This window comes from Malaclemys terrapin, chromosome 2 (assembly GCF_027887155.1).
Source record: "Malaclemys terrapin pileata isolate rMalTer1 chromosome 2, rMalTer1.hap1, whole genome shotgun sequence".
Classification (NCBI taxonomy): Eukaryota; Metazoa; Chordata; order Testudines; family Emydidae; genus Malaclemys; species Malaclemys terrapin.
In genome coordinates, this window is record NC_071506.1 from 110,326,515 (window position 1) to 110,346,935 (window position 20,421).

A 20,421-nucleotide genomic window follows, 5' to 3' on the forward strand; every position below is an offset into this window, starting at 1 on the left:
AAATCAAACAGTAGAAAATCTTGAGTAAATAACTAAAATACAAATTGATTTAAATCAAGAGGTCAATTCTCATTGGTTGGTAACCATTAATTTGCAGCTTGATTGATTTGCAGCTAAATATAGCCTTTACACTAAATTTGGTTCTTTTTTGCTAACCAGGAGGACACACTATATCTATACACATTTTTACACTTTATGTTAGAACTGAATTATGCATATTTCTAATTAACTCTTTGGAATTTTTCCCTCCACACACACTCTTGTGATTTGTGTCAAGCTGTACCTGGATGAAAATTAGAATTCAATTAAAATGCATAAACATAGCATTTTCTAATGATTATTAGTTTAACAAAAGTAATTTAGATATGCTGGACACCTAAGAAAAAAGTTTATCAAAACACATTTTGCATTTAATACTAACCAATTTATTAAACAAAAGGAAGAATCTGTAGTAATAAGTAAGCTGACAGTGACTAGAAACAAAGGCCAAATGCACAGAAACTTAGGTGCCTCAGTCTGGGTTTAGGCACCACTGTGATTCACAAAATGCCCGCATACCCCTGGAGATGCCTAAACTCACAACGCTTAAATTTTCAGGGGAAGAAAGTCCCAAGCTTCTGCTGCCTCACTCTAGGTACCCAGATGCCTATCTCCCACCTAAGCCCCAGAGCAATGCATGAATGGGGGAAGAGAGGCATTCGCTTGCCTAACTCACATGCGGGACCTCATCCAGTACGTGATCTCAAAGGCCATTACCAGATCAGGTCCCATTCAAAATCTGGTCAGAGGAGGACTAGTTCCAGAAAGATCTATATACAAGGTTGGCATAGAAGAAAACATGAAAGTGTTTCTGGAAGAAATAAACATATAGGCAAAATGACTAACATAGTTGGTGAGGCACAGCAGTTGACATGATAAAGTACAAAAGGAAGTCAGTAGGAAGGACCTACATTACAAAAGAACTTGAAATGGTAAGTACCAGAAGCTTGTATATGGTCTACTGGAGAAGGGAAATCCAGCAGAAGAACTCTATATTGCAGGGGTGGCCAAACTACCCCAAAACAGTCTCAATACACAACCACTAAGATGCTGAATAGTGGTCCCTCTATTTTTATCCTGCAGTGTTACAAAAAGTTTGATGAACTTTCTAAATCCCCTGGCCTAGTTTAAAAAAAAAAAAAAAAAAGTACTGCAGGGGTTTGGTATTCCCCCACCCAAACAGGAAGTATGGAACCGATCTTCTCCAAAGACAGATTCTGGGGGGAAAGGGTAGGAAATTAATGGCCTGCTTAAGGACAAACTCAGTTACCACTTACTGGAAGCAGGTTTCAGAATATCACTTCAGACTTAGAGGAAGAGAAGATACTCAAGAGATACTGTAGGCTAATTTAAAGCTTTCACTAAAAGCTTTTTATTTTTAAAGCAATAGTTTTTACAGGATTTTGTAAAGCAACTTCTAATAAGTTTCTTTAAAGTAGTTTTGAAAGGTGGCATGAGAGCCTCATGAAAAAAGGGTCACTTAAATAACAGGGACCAAAAGAACTGGATTAAAGAGATATCAACTTGGGGGGGGGGGGGGGGAGGGAGAGAGAGAAATCACATCTAACATTTTTCTACCTTTTCCTACAAGCACTACCCAATATAAACAGGGCAGAAAAATAATTAGAAAAACCAATATACTGCATTTTAGCAGGGTCGCTTTCATAAGTTTTTATAAAAGCCCAAATTAATAAGTAAAAAGAAAGCAATCATTCCATTTTTAATTTCTCAGACACTGGTATTAATTTTATTCAGAGGTTCATTAATGGAGTCAAATGGATTTGACCAATTTCATTATGATTGGACAGTAATGGAAATAGTGCATGGAGGTAGTAATAACTAGGAAACATTGGACAAACGAGCAGAGAATTTTAAATGGCAGTATGAATATGTTTGTGTCTTTCCTTGAGCTATGGCTTGATTCAGTAGATTTCAACTGTAATTATTCAGAATTATTAAACTCATGATCAGTGGGTTTAGTGAATTTATATTTTAAATTTTTGAGAAATTTTAGTCTGAATAAGAATACATCATACCCTTTTAAATGGCTTCAACATATAAAGCAAAAATAAATAGTATGCAAAATAGGCAATTTTAAGTGGTTGAGTGTCAAGTAATTTTATTCTAAAAATAACTGAAAGTTTATACTATAGACTTCAGAAACAAGAAATGACAGAGCAGACCTCAACTGCCAATGCAGGGAAGTGACTCCTATTTCAGTCACATGGGGTTCTTCCTATGCCTTAGGGGACATCATAATTAATTATATTATTAATTATTAGAGAAAGGAAAAGAAAAACTTAAAATACCTCAACAGAACAAAAACAATGATTGCTTCAGTTGTAATCTCTTCCGTATGTCTCTCTGTGGAGACCTTTCAACAGAAGTTACATCTTTGAATGTGGGTCCACCTCTGGCAGGGACTCTCTTCAAGAGAAGTTAAAATCAAAGTCTATTATTCCCAAAAATCAGTAGAACCCTCTATCTAGTGAATCATAAATAATAAACTATAGATGGGTAAAAAGAACTTTCAGAAAGCCTTTGACAAAGTCTCTCACCAAAGGCTCTTAAGCAAAGTAAGGAATAAGAGCGAAGATCCTCTCATTGATTAGTAACCAGTTAAAAGATAGGAAACAAAAGAGTAGAAAAATGGTCAGTTTCAGAATGGATAGCGCTAAATAGCGGGGTCCCCCAAGGATCAGTTCTGGAACTAGTACCGTTCAACATATTCATAAATGATCTGGAAAAAGGGTTAAACAGCGAGGTAGCAAAGTTTGTATGATACAAAATTACTCCTGATAGTTAAGTCCAAAACTGTTCGTGAAGAGTTACAAAGATATCTGTGACATAAATGGGCACAATCCAGACTAAAAGGGGGCTGCGCCACCCCTCCCCTACAACTTTGGATGCCTTACAATGCCTCACTCTAGTGGCTCCCATCTGGGCCACTCGCAGCCTTCAAGCATGCAAGCCACACTCTGACTGTCTATGTGTAACTGCACCTTGCTAGCTACACCCTGGCTCTCACCAGCCTTGGTTGTCCTGTAGGGTGACCCAACACTCCCCCACTCCCAGATTTTCCCCAGAAACTTATATCCCTGTACTGCCCACCCCTCTCTTGGACAGTACAAATACAGTAAGTCTGTTATTCCTTTAAGGGAATAATATGCCAATTCATTACCTTAATCAGACACTTCAACACACTGGATTAGATCAAACAGTAAAACCAGTTTATTAAACTACAAAGAGATTTTGAGTATAAGTAATGAGGCACCAAAGTCATCAATGGTTACAAGAAACATCAAGATAAGATGCGTACTAATATCTACTTAAGGATTTTAGGCTAGGTTTACACTACAGAGTTAAGTCAACTTGAGTTACGTCGATCATAAACTGCTGTAACTATTTTGCTTGTGCATGTTCACACAACATTCCTTGTTTTCGGTGGTACACATCCACAGTTGGTGCTCTAGCTTCAACAGAGAGAGCAAGGCACCTTGGGTAGCTATCCCAGTGTGCAACTTGCTATCTTCTACAGCTAGGAGTTCTGGGAATGGATAGCAGTGCATACATGGGAGTGACCTTCTGACTACGTTTTTGCACCTTTTTCCAACTACCCCTGTAAACCACGCGTCCACCATCTCTGCCTGAAAGCATGGATCCTGACAATCTCATGATGAGTGTTACGAACACAACATGGTTGATCCTACAGTATTTCATGAGCTACAAATCTGAAAATGCTACTGTGGTGCCTGCACTGCTGTGGGCCATAGAAAGAAAGAATTCAAGATCGATGATGGCATTCATCGGGCAGCTGCATATGGTGGACTGTTGGTATTGGGCTTAGGAAACAAGCACTGATTTGTTGAATCACATTGTGATGCGGGTATGGGATGAGGAGCAATGGCTGCAGAACTTTCAGATGTGCAAAGCCACCTTCCTGGAACTGTGTGCGGAGCTTGCCCCTGCATTGTAGCACAAGAACACCAAAATGAGAGCTGCCCTACCGGTCAGTCACGAATCAGTTTGGAGTTGGGAAGTCCACTAAGAGGGTGGCAGTGATGCAAGTGTGCAGGGCCATTAATCACCTCTTGCTACAAAGGACAGTGACTTTGGGCAATGTGCAGGAAATAACAGATGGCTTTGCAACAATGGGACTCCCTGTGATGGAGCAATAGATGGCATGCAAATTCCAATTTTGGCTCCAGACTATCTTGCGATGGAGTACATCAACAGAAAGGGCTACTTCTATATGGCACTGGAGATGCTGGTAGATCACTGGGGTAAATTCACTGACCTCAACATGGGATAGTCAGGGAAGGTGCATGATACACACATCTTCAGGAACACTGGCCGTATAGAAAGCTGCAAGCAGGGACTTTCTTTCCAGACCAGAAGACTCCAATAGGGCACGTGGAAATGACCAAAGTGATTGATCCTGGGAGACCCAGCCTACCCCTTACTCCCATGGCTCATGAAGTCTCATCCCAGAATCCTTGACAGCAGCAAGGAGTGCTTCAACAGGCTCAGCCAGTGCAGAATGACCATTGAATGTGCGTTTGGCAGATTAAAGGTCACTGGCACTGCCTTTTTGACAGGTTAGAGCTCAATGAGGAAAATATTCCCATGGTCACAGCAACATGCTGTGCTCTGCATAACATTTGTGAAGCTAGGGGGGGAAGTTTCTACAGGGCTGGAGTGTTGAGGTGGATTATCTGGCAGCTGATTTTGAGCAGCCAGATACCAAAACTATTAGAGGAGCTCAACGTGGCGTGGGTGGAGCTATTTGAATCAGGTAGGCTTTGAAGCAGCATTTTGACAGCCCCAGTAATGTGTCTTAATATATTCAGTAAGGCATTGTTTACTTGCCACTTTGCCGATTGCCATGGTGTATGGATTTCAGCAGCAACCACCATATGTAGGACATAAATAAAGAATTGTATTTTTAAGACTAAATTTTTATTAAACAGTAAGACAGATTTCCATTTCTTACAAAGGACATGACATTGAGGAGCACTCAAATGAGGCTCTCAGAGCTGTCATTATAAACACGTTCCTAGGGGTGGAGTGCAAGGGGTACTGCAAGGGGCCAGAAACATGTGAGGAATGTGTGTGGAATTTGGAAGGGGCATGGAATGCAGTTCTGTATGGGCTGCTGTGGGAGTTGAGCTTGGTTGTGTTCTGACTGCAGTGAAATCAGGGACCTCAGCATCTCTGTTTGGTCTTCCATCTGATTTATCATCCATGCCTGCCTGCCCAGTCTCCTCTCCTATCAATTCTGAGTTTTTCCATTGATTGTCTCTCTCCATGCTCAGTGCTCACTATCTGTAGTATCAGATGATTGCAGCATTTCTCTAAACAGGACCTCCTTACTCCTCCTCCTCCCCATCTGACAGAGGTGCTTTGACAGTATGTATGAGGTGGCCTTCAGGGCCACATCTGCAGAAGCAAAAGAAACAATACACAGAGGCAGTATTGGGGATCTTGTGGCGAGAGAGTTTGCTTTGCAACTAAGGCCTTGTCTATACTACACAGTTCTGTTGACAAAAGTCAGCTTTTGTCAATGAAACAGTGGAGGTGTACACACTGCAATGCTCCTCCCGCCAATTTAATTTTCCTGCTACGCTGACATAATAAAACCACCTTGATGAGTGGCATAGAGCTTTTAGTGATGAAGTTAGAGTGATAAAGTGTTAGTGTAGACACTGTGCTTGCTTATGTCTCCATAAGTGGCCTCTAGGAGGTGTCCCGTAATGCCCATCAGTAATCCAGCAGATTACTGACCAAACTTTCAGGTCAGGACCACAATTGCCAACTTTCATGCGGTAAATAAGCACCCTGACTTTCACAATAAGCCCAAAATCAAGCTAATCCCATTTCAAAACAAGGCCAAAATAAGCCAATCCCTAAAAACCCCATCACTATCTGACTAGAACCCCCAGGGTGCAGTCTGGGACTGTGGTGGGTCCGCTGTGCACCCCTGACTCTCTCCCCATCCTTGTCCCTGCTTGCTGGGAGCCGGTCCAAAAAAAAAAGCAGCAACAAGCTACAAGCCAAAAACTAGCCCGATTTCTGCATTTTTAGCATGTCTGGCCAGGACCCCACCCCCAGAGTCTAATTGCTGTTTCCTTTTGTGTTCTCAGGTGCTGAGAATGAGGTGAGAGAGAGAGGTGCCTTCAGATATTTTTGTCCCTCCTTTTTAATAGTTTCAGTCCCCCTGTTAAAAAAAAACATTTCCAGCTGAGACCCAGGAGACAAAGTCTATGTAGAAAGATAGGTCCTGCTGTTTTTTCCCCACCGGTTGGAACTGCCTTTATTTTCCCTCCTTCCTTAATATCTCTGTTTACTGCTTAAATGCAAATTAAAGAAAGCACTCATTCCTTCTGTTGTTTAGGACAAACCTGACCTTCTGCTTAGGCATAGCTGTGGCATTTGGAATGTTTGTTAACATCATCATACAGGGGAATCTTATAAGTCAGGGGTGGCCAAACTGTGGCTCGCGAGCGACATGTGGCTGTTTAAAGGTTAAGGTATGGCTTTCAGTGCCCCCACATTTGCCATTCTCCACCTATCAGACTGGTGGGGGTAAGGGGACAGAGGAGCTTGGGAACTCTGCCTTGCAGCAAGGTGGTGGGGTGGAGGCTTCTGCCAAGTGGGGAGGAGGAGGAGGAGGAGTTTTGGGGCTTCAGCCCCACAGGGCATGCCTGCCAGGGCTCAGGGCTCCAGCTAGAGCAGGGCTGAAGCCCTGAGCCCCAGCAGGTGCCTCAGCTCTCAAAATTCTTAAGATTGTCGTACTCGGCTCTCATGGTCAGCGAGTTTGGCCACCCCTGTTATAACTTCACAAGCAATATTGTCAGCAGACATGTTACTAGGACAATAATTATAAGTTTTCAAATGATATCTTACAAGGTATACTTTTCACGAAAATTACTACAATAGTGTGTAGGAAGGGAATACTGGAGTATAATCCATCACAAGATTTTACCAAACTGAGTGACAGGGCAACAAAATGGCAGATGAATTTCAGTGTTGATAAATGCAATGTAATGCACATTGGAAGACATAATTACAACTACACATACAAAATGAAGGGGTCTAATTATGCTGTTACCACTCAAGAAAATTCTTGGAGTCATTGTGGATAGATCTCTGACAAACCTGCTCAACATGCAGTGGCATTTAAAAAAAACAAAAACACACTTAACAATGTTTAAGCAATGTGGGATTTTAGGCATTTCAAGAGTAAGGCGGCAGCTGAGCACGGGTCTTGAGGATCTCAGAGGCACCTAAATTTAATTTTTTTGGATCTCTGCCTTGGAGGTTTATCCCAAACAAGTAGTTTGGTATCGTATTTCTCTATGTTTCTTCCAAATTACTTATGCATAAGATAATACAGCTTTAGCAACTATTAAACTTCTATTACCAACGTGAATTATTCAATTTACCAACACACTTACATTTGATCCAAATTACCACAAACTTTTAGGCTTATATGACTGAAATGGAATTAGATGTTACCTAACAGACTTCCACAGGAACATGTTTTGTAATTGACAGAACCAACAGGTTTTCAATTTTGGAAGTAGAATCACACGTGACTTAATTAGCACAACAGCTTGGGGGGGGGGGGGGGGGGGACGACAACAACCTTAATTCATATAGCTAAGGGCAGAATCATGCATTCTTGTGCAGCTTACCTTCCACTGTCATATGACAATGCATTAGGTAATAGTACCATCTGCTTAACTACCTGCTCCAGAACTCAACTTATTAAACCTGGAATACACACATACCGATACATAAAAACTATTTTTGCATGCATTTCATATGCTTCTTCTGCACACATTTCTTTGGACTACATCAGTTTTGATCTCCAAGAAAGACATGTATGTATATAAGGACTTTTTTTATACTGCCTCTCTCATAGAAGAAAAATCCATTCATAGAATTCAATTTTTTATATGTAACATTCCAAAACATTTTAGAAGATTCTTTCATTATCACTTCAAGAAGAAAACCAGTGCCAACACAATAGTTATATAACAGAGAAAGTATTTATAATCGGGGGGTCAACTCAGCAGTCAGTAAGGGACTCCTTACTCCAAGGAGATCCAAGCCAAAGGAATGAGTACTCATTCAAGCTAAAAAAAGATTCAAAGCAAAACCTGCCTAAAGCACCTATAGAAAAAGAAGCCTAACAGGAAGACCACAGAGACTGGAAAATAATGTGGACAATGGAAGTCAGATTTCATCTGAAGTCAAAGCACACTTTGGAAGCATCCATAACAGAATCACAGCTTTAAAAGCAAAATATGACATCCTAGACATGTGAATGATGAGGGGTTTTCCCCTGCAAAACAAACTTACAGACACACAAAAAGGTAGAGTCTCCACATAGGCATCATAAGAGAACACATGTTTCTAAACAAAGATTATGGGCAACCAAATAAGAGTTAATATTAGATTATCTGAGCTTCTCGCAATGCCTGGAGCTACTGTGGTCTTGGAGAGAAGCTGGTTCTGAACTGGATGCAGCAAACAACCCAGATAACTGAAAGCCACAGGAACAAATTCTATACAAAACTCTAAATAAATATATATTGAAGTTGTACAAGAATATTGAACTTAAGTCCAGAAAAGGGAAGGAAAGTTTAACAGTCAAGGAGTCAGTCCTTGTAGGACAGCCTAAAGCAACTTCAAATCTACATAACAAAAAATCATAAGGCGCTCCAGTAGGCTGTTTTACAAATCAAGAGAACATCTGACTGCAGCTACAAATGCCATAGATCTTAATGAGACAAAGTGGGTGAGGTAATATCTTTCATTGGACCAGCTTCTGTTGGTGACAAAGACAAGCTTACAAAACTTCTCTTCAGGTCAGCAAAAATAAGCTGAAGAAGAGCTCTGTGTAGACCTGAAAGCTTGTATCTGACACCAACAGAAGCTGGTCCAATGAAAGAGATTACCTCACCCACCTTGCTTCTCTAATATCTTGGGACCAATACAGCTGCAACTACACTGCATAGATCTGAATGATATTTCAACTGAATCAACTAACAACACATCAAGAAACAACCAGAAGAAATCCCCAAGTGAAGGCATTTTGCCAGATTTATGCTTCAGCTCTCCAGTATTGTGGTGTGTCAAAAGAGCAGACCACATGATATTTTAGAAAATGAATCTGAGTGCATCAGAAAAAACAAACTAGATAGCAGAATAACTCAATGTAATGTTGATTGTTCTGTTGTCCCCACACCCTGTTGCTTCCACTTCAAGAAAAACAGTGTTTTTATTGCACTTAAATAAAAAAAATTGATCCATTCTTTCCTCTAGTATAAGAAGCAAATAAAATAGTAATATTTTCTTTAACGTTTAAGTTTTAAAATCTTTTCAAAATTAGCAAGGAGTACCAAAGGGGAGAGGTGAGTTCACTATACTATAAAGCCTGATGGCCCTAATCTACTTAAAATGCAAGCTGGATGTCTTTTTGTATTAGTCAAGTATAGACTGCCCCAGCACAGAGACCAGTTGGGCTTCAGTGGCATGAGAAACTGAATAGTTGTAAATTATCACAGTCTAATCCATAGTACTTAACTATTATGCAAAGAGATACATTATAAGAACTGCAGGATTCGGAATGTAGTAGAATTAAGGTTGCAAAATCAAATAATAATTAGGAAATGCTAAAATTAAGGTTGCCCAAGCGACCTAATTGTAGAAAAAATTATAACATTATATAACCTAATTACATGATCACATACTATTCCCCCACCCCACAGTATTTCTGCCTCACTCAGTGAGCAGGATGAACAGTGCTCTGGGTTTGAGGCAGCTGTTCAATGTATCTATCCTCATCATTCAATTGGTACAGACACCCCCCGGGTTACGTAAATCCAATTTATGCAAATCCGCATTTACGGAAAAAGTTCCGTAAACTAGAATTTTTTTTTTTTTTTTTTTTTTAAACACGTAATGGTTGGGTATACATTTCTGACTTACACAAAATTCAAGTTACGCAAGGCATTCCGGAACGGAACGCTTGCATAAGTGGGGGAGCGTCTGTAGTCCCTTCTTTATTTACTGCACACAATTCAAAACCTACAATCAATACGGAGTTTTCATTTTCTTATGATCTTATTTACTACTTGGTTTCCCCATAATATTTTGATTAGGGAAAGAAACCACGGAAAACAAAACAGTCTGAAAATGGAAGAACATACCTGCTGAGCAATTCCAATCCAGCAGAGAACTTTGGCAAATACTGAACAGTCCTGTAAACATAATAAAACCACAGAAGTTAAAAATGGAAGAGAATAAGGTCACCCAATCCAGCTCCTCGTCAGTGCAGGATTATTCACTGCCATCCCCATTTGCTACCATTTTGTATGGTCTAGTTCAAAACATACTAAGCAATCTACTTTACAAGAATATAAAAGAATACAAAACCACTAGATTTCAACGTTAAGCTGATATCCACCTACATTTTCCCTTTTTTGATTATTGCATTATACCCCTTAACACTCTATTCTTGGTGTTCATTAGAAATAGACAGACAACGTACAAGGCAATTTTTTGCAGATGCATTGGCAAGACAGACATCACTTTAAGAGTAGATTATGAAATCATGATTACAATAATAACTAGTTCTGCATTAATATATTGACACTAATCATTAAAGCCCAAAGGTTTTGAATTTAATGCACTCTTCATTAAAACTGTGGTTGCTACAAAATTGAAAGAATCTTTGACAGCCCATAATCTAATATTTCCTATGTTGGTCGGAGCTAATAGGTTATATACATACACACCAATAGGTATTACATGCACAATATTAATATGTATGTGTGCGTGCATCGGGAGGGGAATCATGCTAAATTGTACTATGCTTATTCTTGCTCACTTATGCCAAGACACATCCCACAATGCCCTGGGACAAATTGCTCAGCACATGGCTTAGGCAAATACAAAAATGGTCATGTTATGCTAGATGAATGAGTGTTCTGAAACACAGCTATAATGTGGTACAAGGAAATAATGTAAGGTGTATGAATGCTTTGCATTAAGGAGTATTTTCATGCCCCTCAGTGTTTGGAAGGTAATAATCAAAACAAAAGATAGGAAAGTACAGGGATGCACCAATGACAAAGCTGGCACAAACTGGTTAGTTAAAGTTTAAGTGATATGAATAGTGAGTGCTGTACAGCTTATAAACAGCCATCCTATAAAAAGATGGCTAACTTAAGTGGCATTTGAGAAGCACATCTTCTGTGTAAGGTGAACTGAACACGCTACAAGACTGCGCTTCCTGGGAAAGACCAATGTGCTTACTCTTTCCTTCCTGTACTGCATTGCTTTGTCTTTAGACAATAAAACTGGCTTAGCTTGATTTGATTTCTTGAAGATTTTTAACACTGAACCGCACGTATAGTCAATTACTTGGCTATACCTCTTAGTCAATAACAAGTATAATTTATCAGCAAGAATAAACTTAAATATGAAAACAATGTTAGAATGCTTCTACCACATATTAAATATTAGCAAGACCACACTTTATAAATATATTGTACTACATCTAGGGCTGTCAAGCGATTAGAAAATTAATTGCAATTAATTGCACTGTTAAACAATAGAATACCATTTTTAAAAAAATATGTTTGGATGTTTTCTACATTTTCAAATATATTCATTTCAATTACAACACAGAATACAAAGCATACAGTGCTCACTTTATATTTATTTTTTATTACAAATATTCGCACTGTAAAAAACCAAAGAAACAGTATTTTCACTTCACCTAATACAAGTACTGTAGTGCAAGCTCTTTATCATGAAAGTGCAGTTTACAAATGTAGTTTTTTTGGTTACATAACTGCACTAAAAAAAAAATTAAAACTTTAGAGCCTACAAGTCCACTCAGTCCTACTTCTTGGTCAGCCAATCGCTAAGACAAACAAATCGCTAAGTTTGTTCACATTTACAGGAGATAATGCTGCCCACTTCTTAATTACAATGTCAGCTGAAAGTGAGAACAGGCATTCGCATGGCACCGTTGTAGCTGGCATTTCAAGATATTTACGTGCCAGATGCGCTAAAGATTCATATGCCTCTTCATGCTTCGGCCATCATTCCACAGGACATGTTTCCATGCTGATGCTGCTCGTTTTAAACAACAACAAAAAAAGTGTTAATTAAATTTGTGACTGAACTCCTTGGGGGAGAATTGTATGTCTCCTCCTGCTGTTTTACCCGCATTCTGCCATATATTTCATTTCATAGTAGTCTCAGATTATGACCCAACACATTGTTCGTTTTAAGAACACTTTCACTACAAATCTGACAAAATGCACAGAAGATACCAATGTGAAATTTTTAAAGATGCTACAGCACTCAAACCAAGATTTAAGAATCTGAAGTGCCTTCCAAAATCTGAAAGGGACGAGGTGGGGAGCATGCTTCCAGAAGTCTTAAAAGAGCAAAACTCTGATGTGGAAACTACAGAACCCAAACCACCAAAAAAGAAAATCAACCTTCTGCGGGTAGCATGACTCAGATGATGAAAATGAACATGCATCGGTCCGCACTGCTTTGGATGGTTTTTGAGCAGAATTCATCATCAGCATGGACGCATGTCCTCTGGAACGGTGGTTGAAGCATGAAGGGACATATGAATTTTTAGCACAGCTGGCATGTAAATAACTTGCGACGTCAGCTACAACAGTGCCATGCAAATGCCTGTTCTCACTTTCAGGTGATATGTAAACAAGAATCAGGCAGCATTATCTTCTGCAAATGTAAACAAACTTCTTTCTCTTAGCGATTGGCTGAACAAAAAGTAGGACTGAGTGGACTTGTAGGCTCTAAAGTTTTAGACTGTTTTGTTTTTGAGTGCAGTTATGTAACAAAAAACTAAATTTGTAAACTGCACTTTCATGATAAAAAGATTGCACTACAGTACTTGTGTTAGGCGAACTGAATATACTATTTCTTTTATCATTTTTACAGTGCAAATATTTGTAATCAAAAATATAAAGTGAGCATTGTATACTTTGTATTGTGTGTTATAATTGTAATCAATATATTTGAATTAGCAGAAAAGCATCCAAAAATATTTAATAAATTTCAATTGGTATTTTTATTGTTTAAGAGTGCGATTAATCACAATTATTTTTTTATTCACTATTAATTTTGAGTTAATTGCGTGAGTTAACTGCAATTCAATCGACAGTCCTAACTACATCAAGACTTTCCTCACTTCAGACTCCTGAAAGGCCCTCAGAATGGATTGAAACTGCAGTTATACCAACTGTTTGAATGATGGTGTATGTGATGTAAATAATATGACTCAACAGTTGTTTATTAGTTAGATTCAAACATCAAGCTATATTATGTTTGCTTCAGAACCTGGTCAGTGGAGAGGAAGCAAATATGGTTTAAAGCCACCTTTGTGTTCACCTAGTCTGAGGCTAGAGTACCCTCAAGGCTAAACTAACCTAGTGTTTCCCAAAAAGTGGGTCCTGATCTCATGTCACAGGAAGGATCTAACAGGCAGCAGCGTGGGAAGCAGAATCTGGGCAGCAGCATCACGGAGGAAGTGGCCGTAGCCAACGAGCGGTCAATCAGCAGCCTGGTAGTGATACGGGCTCAGTAGCAGAAAGAGAGGGGCCAGCTGGGGCTGCAGGAAGGGGCAGGGCCAGGATCGCCAGAACAAGGAAGCTAGGGGGAGCTGAGCACAGCACTTGGACTAAGAAGAAGGCTGGAGAGTGAAAGGGGGAGCTCAGGGTGCTGGAAGGCTAGGAAGGGAGAAGACAGCAGGGGCTGGAGGGCTGAGAAAAGGAGGAACAGAGGGGTAGGATGGCAAGGGGTGGAAGAGGGGTAATGGTGGGTCCCCAAAAAGACAAAATGCAGATGGTGGGTCCCCTTAGTAAAAAGTTTGGGAACCACTGCTCTAACCTATTGCTCGCTGCAACAGCCCTCTAGCATGTTCTGTCAGCGAAGAATCACTAACACACAAGGATCTCTGGTGACACCTCCACAATCTCAATAATTAGAGCCCTATGTTTTTCACAAAGGCAAAACAACATGAAATAAAACAAAAATCAATGTAAAAAAATGAAATAAAACGGAAAATTTGGCCTGCCCGCCCCATCATGACAGGAGCTATCACCCCACCTTGCCACCCTCCACCGAAGGGCTCCTGCCCTTCCAGGAGGCAGTGCCTGCCATACCCTACCAAGGGCCATCCAGCCCCAACTTCCCATCAAGGGCCTTCCGCCCCCGATGGGGGGCAGGACCCTACCCTGCCACCACCCCAAGGGCCTCCCACCCACCCCCAGGGGGACAGAACCCAACTGCTGCCCTCCCTCAAGGATCTCCCACTAAGACCTGTCACCCCTCCCAAGGGCCTCCCACCCACCCTGGAGGGGGGCTATATAAACAGAGATGGGGAAGAAATTTCTGAAAAATAAAAATAAGAATTTCACAGGGCTCTATCAATAATTACGTCTCACTTCAACACGGACTCTACAAAGCAGGACTAGAAAGGGATAAAAGAGCCAGTTATGCCATCTACGCAACCTATGCAATATAGCTATGCAAGGAGACTCATCAGCTGCCCTCTCAAAGCAGCTCTCTGTCCCCCTTGACACACAGGAGCATCACAAACAGGATGGAGGATTCAGACCCTAGTCTTCACGAATTTTCACTGTACAGAGTTCATGTAAACATATCAACGATAACAGATCCTACAGAATCAATGGCATTACTTCAATATGCCACCTGCATTAAAACATTATTTGTATTACTATAGCACCTATGAGCAATACATATGCACAGTAGAGTTTGCTAAAATTACTAATTCAGCCTTCTCCCAACAAAATACTTTAGCAGTAGCCTACATTATGGACAACTAATTGGCAAATTTTTAGTTATAAAAGACTGATCTTCCAAAAGTTAACAACTTCTGAAGTGCAAGAATGCAGTAATCAGTTTCATTTATTTAAAATTGCTCTGGATTTTTGTTTGGGTTTTTTGTTTTACTTTTCTGCAGTTGAATATTGTACACATATGCCATTTATTCATGTTGAAAACAGAATGACATTTTAAAATGGTAACTTCAGAAACATTATAACCAATGCTATTTTCAGCTATGCTACAGAATGGTTTAAGATTTCTCTTCTGAAGTTACCATCCCTTTATCATCAATTTTTTAAAGCAATGAAAGGCACTTACTTCTGTTCTTGTACTTTAAAAACACCTCGTAACATAGAACGAACGATTGTAGTATTTAAGATTCACATGGAGAAAGATAAATTCAAGTGTCAAATGTTTTGGGCAGTGATACTTTTTAATTTACTAGATTATAAAGGACAATATAGTTTAGTTACAGCAAACATCTTTAAACTGAGTGCTGAGCACCAAAAAAATAGCTAATTTTAAAAAGTGGGAACTAGAGAGTTCTATTAAACCATATGTTTTGGATAATCCTCTTATCAATAGAGCAGCATTTTCTTCATCAAAATTTCAGTATTATGTAAAATATTATGTAAATAGTTTTGCCAAAGTATATTAGCTATGTTTAAACAATGTTTTCATAAATATAAAGACATAAGACAAAGCTATATATTTGAGCATACAGAAGTACCTCTGCTTGCTTATTTTCGCTTCTCTTGATTTGTCACCCAAAGTCTTCAACCTATAATTCAAAACAAAAGTATCAAGCCTTTGTTAACGACCACAACAGAAAAATAGCTTGACACAGTAGGTGCCTAGGGTGCACCTTAAGGTTTATAAAGGTCAATTTTGCTTTGGTTTATTTTGGAAGTGAGAACTGTCTCCCCGTTTATTGTATTTTTCACATGAAGTGATTTTTCCATGGACTGTATTCCTCCTTTCTTCTCTCACACAGTACTATACAAACAGCTGCATATGGGATTTTCAAATGCATCTAATATGATTTAGGAGTACAAGTCCCATGTATGCATCTATACTGGGACTCCCACTCCTGAATCACTTGCATCTTGTCTACACGGGAAAGTTTTATCAGTTATACAGGTATAAAAACCCTGTGTGGAAACTCTTATAGGAAGAAGCATGACCTTTTTTGGGGTTTAGCTTATACCCTTCCCAAGCAACATACGTAAAACCAAAAAACGATTTACACTGGTATAACAGTTTTCACAGAGGATCTTATACCAGGATAAAAAATTCTGCACCAGGGCAGGGAGTTTATACTTGTTTAACTGTATCAATTTATACTTCAGAAGTTATATCATAAAAACTTTCCTTTACAGCCACGGTCTTAGACACATTTGAAAATTCCCACTCCTCCATGCCAACAAAAAACTTCTTTGGGAAGTTTCCCACCATTACATTACCACTAGTACAACTCCATCATTGTTTTTGGTAGTAAAATCCCTCACGCACTTCAAATGCATGTAAAGCAATACCTTTTATGAACCAAGAAAGCATATAAACCAAAAAGATAGGGACTTCTCACCCTTAAGAGTACTTTCCAACAGTGGTGAAAACTTATAATCCTCTAAATCAGCGGTTCTCAAACTGTGGCTCAAGACCCCAAAGTAGGTCGCAATCCCATTTTAATGGGGTCACCAAGGCTAGAATTAGACTTATTGGGGCCTGGGGCTGAAGACAAAGCACTTCAGCCCTGAATGGTGGGGCTCAGGTTACAGGCCACCTGCCTGGGGCTGAAGCCCTTGGGCTTCTGCTTTGGCCCCCAACCTGGGCGGTGGGGCTTTGGCCCCCCACGGTGGGTGCTGGGACTCAGGCAGACTCAGACTTCAGTCCCCAATCCTGGGGTCGTGTAGTAATTTTTTCTTCTCAGAAGGGTAAGCTGCCTTGCGTCAATCTAGCTATAGAAATGTCCTCACTTAAATTCGGCTCTCACTGACTTAAGTGTCTCTGTACACCAATTTACTAACACCACCTGCTCAAGCAGCAGAGAGTCATGGTCAATGTATTTGGGTCGATGCAGTGTCAACGTAGACAGTGCATTTCTTATGTCGACTGATACTGGCTTTCAAGACCTGTTCCACCATGACCCACACTGACAATACAATCAATACAAACACTCCTGGTGAGTACATGCACCACCTACACAAGGAGGCAAGTCTGCACACACACAAGCAATTTAATAATTGCAGTGGCTGTCTGCCAACGTAAGTTAAGTTGACAATTTTGTAGCATAGGCATGGCCTACACTACGAAGACCATACCACCATAGTATATCTGCAGAAGTAGGAACACCACCTCGCCAAATGACAACAGAAGCCCCCTTCTGTTGACATAGCTGTATCTACATGGGGTGTTACCTCAGTGCAGCTATGTCAACAGGTTGGATATTTTTTCAAGTGTAAACCAAGTCTTAGGCTCCTACATCCCACTGACTTTCAGTGAGATTCATTTATCAGATCCCTAAGTGGCTGGACAAGACCACAGGAAGTAACCATAAGTCAGGAACTACTACAAATAATAATGTTCTGGGGGAGAAGAGAGAGACCTCATTATCTGCTGGTAAGTGGGGCTTTTTTCCTGTAAATACAAGGATGTGGGACAAATTAAACTGAAGCTCAGATTTCTACTTTTGGTTTTCCTTTCCCATTCCTAAAGTATGGGTGGAGCCATTCCTTCCTTCCCCGCCTCCTCCCCTCACATGACAGTCAGCCCTTCTACAGGCAGAGACGCTAACAAGCTTTTAGCGAGCTGTGTAAACTACAGGGCCGCCTATCAAGTCGTTACTTTGGTCCAGGAAGTTTTGCTGGTCAGTTCCTTCAAACCACATTTAAAAATTTTATTAAGATGATGTAAAAAAAAAATAGCGAACAGAGTTTGAGCATAGAAGTTTCTGCTTATCAGGGAATAACATACAGATTATCGAGGGTGCAAAGTTTGGTTTAAGATAAGGTGGCATGAGGAATACATCCCGTTTCCCCCACTCCCTACACTGTTAACACGACCAAACACCAGTTACCCCGTGCCTGCTCCCACAGCGTCTCCAACCACTTCTCACCGCCTCCCGTTCCCGTCCATTAGCGCTGCAATCCCCGCGCCCCTGGGCGGAGGTCGGGGGGTCTGAAGGGCCGGGGGCGCCCCAAGTGACACGTCTGTATCAGCTCTCCGGAATGATGCCCCGAAGCACAGCCCGGAGCTAGGGGCGCCGGGGGCCCTTCCCTTGGGCCCTACCGCTCTGCAGGATGCGGCGTTTTCGGAGCGCAGCGGTTCCCAGCCAGAGCCTCGCAGCTGCCCGGAGGTTTCCAGCGGCTGCAGCCGGGGCCGCAGGGATAGCCTCCTTTCCCCCACACAGCGCTCGGCTCACGAGCCCGGGAGCCCGCGGGGGGCTCGGCGACCGCCCCGGTCACAGCTTGGGCATGGGGCGCTCGCCCCCGCCGGGGTCTGGGCGGGCCCCTAGGAGCAGCGGGGCAGAGACCGGGACGCGGGGGGATGGGGGAAGCTGTAACTTTCGGCTTAGAGCCACTATCCGGAACTCAGCCTGTAACCGCCCCAGGCTGGGAGAGGGGCTGCGACCCTGCCGGGCTGGGCAACGGGCCCCCGAGTCCCGCCCGGCTCCCGCAGCCCGAGCTCACGCGCGCCCCGAGCAGCGTTGTCCCCGGCGGGGACTTGGAAGAACTTTCCCCCCGCGGGGCTCCGCGCGCGAGGGGGGGCGGGGCTACCCACCCCGAGGTGAGGTCCTGCTGCACGCTCAGCAGCCGCTCGCGCAGAGTCTCAAACATCTTCCCCCCGCCTGCCTGCAGGCCACCGCGTCTCCTCCGCACGCGCGCTCCTCCTCCCTGCCGCCTCTCACTCACTGCGGCACGAGCGCGGGGCGGGACGGGGGCGGAGCCGCCTACCTCCGCGCGCAGAGGGGGAGGGGAAAAGGCGTCTCTCGCAAGGCCATTGGCGACAGTTACCTCCCCACTCTGGCTTTCATTCCGGCAACGGAGGCCCCGCCCCAGAGCCGTTGATATTCCCTCCCCTTCCGCCTCTATCGCCGTCGCGCAGTGATGTCATGACGTAAAGAACAGAGCTGAGGCTTCTTCCTTTTGCTTTGCCCTGCCGCCGGCTGCGCGCGGTCTCCCTCTCCCGGGCGGGAGCTCAAGGCCTCCGCGCCTGCGCAGCCCCTCGCGCGGAGCGACGCGGCTAGAGGGATGGGGGCGGTGGGTGGAGCTGTCGTGTTGGTGGCCTGTGATACCCAGTGGATGATCTGGTGGTCCCAAGTTCTGGCCTTAGACTCTGTTACTTTAAGGTCCCCTGCAATAGCAGAGGGAGAGGGACTGTGTGTCCCACGTTGTCACAGCCACGTGAGCCATTTGAAAGTGCTGGATCTGTGGTAGGGTGACCAGATGCCCCGATTTTATAGGGACAGTCCCGATTTTTGGGTCTTTTTCTTATATAGGCTCCTGTTACTCCCCCACCCCCTATCCTGATTTTTCACATTTGCTGTCTGGTCACCCTAGTCTGTGGTAATGCAGTTTTATCTGCCCCGGGTGTTCTCTTCTAGCCTCTGTCATTCAGGATGTGTCTGGTGTTGCCTTGTTGGGAAACAGCTAATTACAGTGCAGCCTGAGGAGACTGCAGTCCTTGCATGTTATGCTCCATCGGGATGCAAGCATGTTGGGACATGTGATCCCCCTCTATTACATTGCTCTTAATGAAGATGGGAATAGGCTGCATTTTAAAGTACCGTGGGCCATAAATGGGGTACAAATTGCACTTTGGATGTGTCATTCAAAACAGACATAGGAGCTGGCTGGACTCCTTTTGAAAGAGCAAGAAAAGCAAGAGAAAATGGCAGTGGGGAACTGACAGGTGGTACAACCTGAAACTGTGGGACTGCTGTGCTGCCTTAACTCTCCAGTCAGGGCTGTCTCTTACAATGCTGTGCTTGTGACACGCAGCAAAATCCTCCAGGTGCTGTGATCCCTCAGCCAACAACATGCAGGGACACACCCAGATAAGGTGCATGAATGCATGACAAGCCACTCGTGAACTATTCAGAAGGAGAACCCAGCAAATCCCCCCAGCCTTGCACCCTAGAAATGTGCCATCTTACACTGCTCAAGACCTTCTCTTGAACAATGTAAATTCATTCATTAGTTCGCCACTTCGTCAAAGGATAGTGGCCATACATCTGCCTTTGTAATCTGAGTAGATTCACCAAATACTTTAGATAAAATCACTGGTAAGGATAAAACATTCAAATAAGTTTATTAACTACAGAAAGATAGATTTTAAGTGATTATAAGCGGTAGGCGTAGAGATCAAAGATGGTTACATACATAAAAATAAAATAGTCTACATTCTACACCTTATCAGACTAAGCAAGATTTGAATCAAACAGTTTCTCACCCCACTATGCGTTGTAAGCAG

The 20,421-nt window shown here is 42.2% G+C and overlaps 1 protein-coding gene across 1 annotated transcript in view; it reads right to left on the reverse strand.

Annotated features, from left to right (window-relative positions):
• Positions 1 to 18,990, reverse strand: part of DTNBP1 (dystrobrevin binding protein 1) — a 170,666-nt gene extending 151,676 nt beyond the window's left edge. The window contains exons 1-3 of the mRNA XM_054017984.1: positions 18,730 to 18,990; positions 15,680 to 15,730; positions 10,260 to 10,310 (exon numbers count right to left, since the gene is read on the reverse strand). Of these exons, the coding sequence (XP_053873959.1) occupies positions 10,260 to 10,310; positions 15,680 to 15,730; positions 18,730 to 18,785 (158 nt within the window). The 5' untranslated portion in view covers positions 18,786 to 18,990. The remainder of the gene's footprint in view (positions 1 to 10,259; positions 10,311 to 15,679; positions 15,731 to 18,729) is intronic.
• Between the last annotated feature and the right edge of the window lie 1,431 nt (positions 18,991 to 20,421).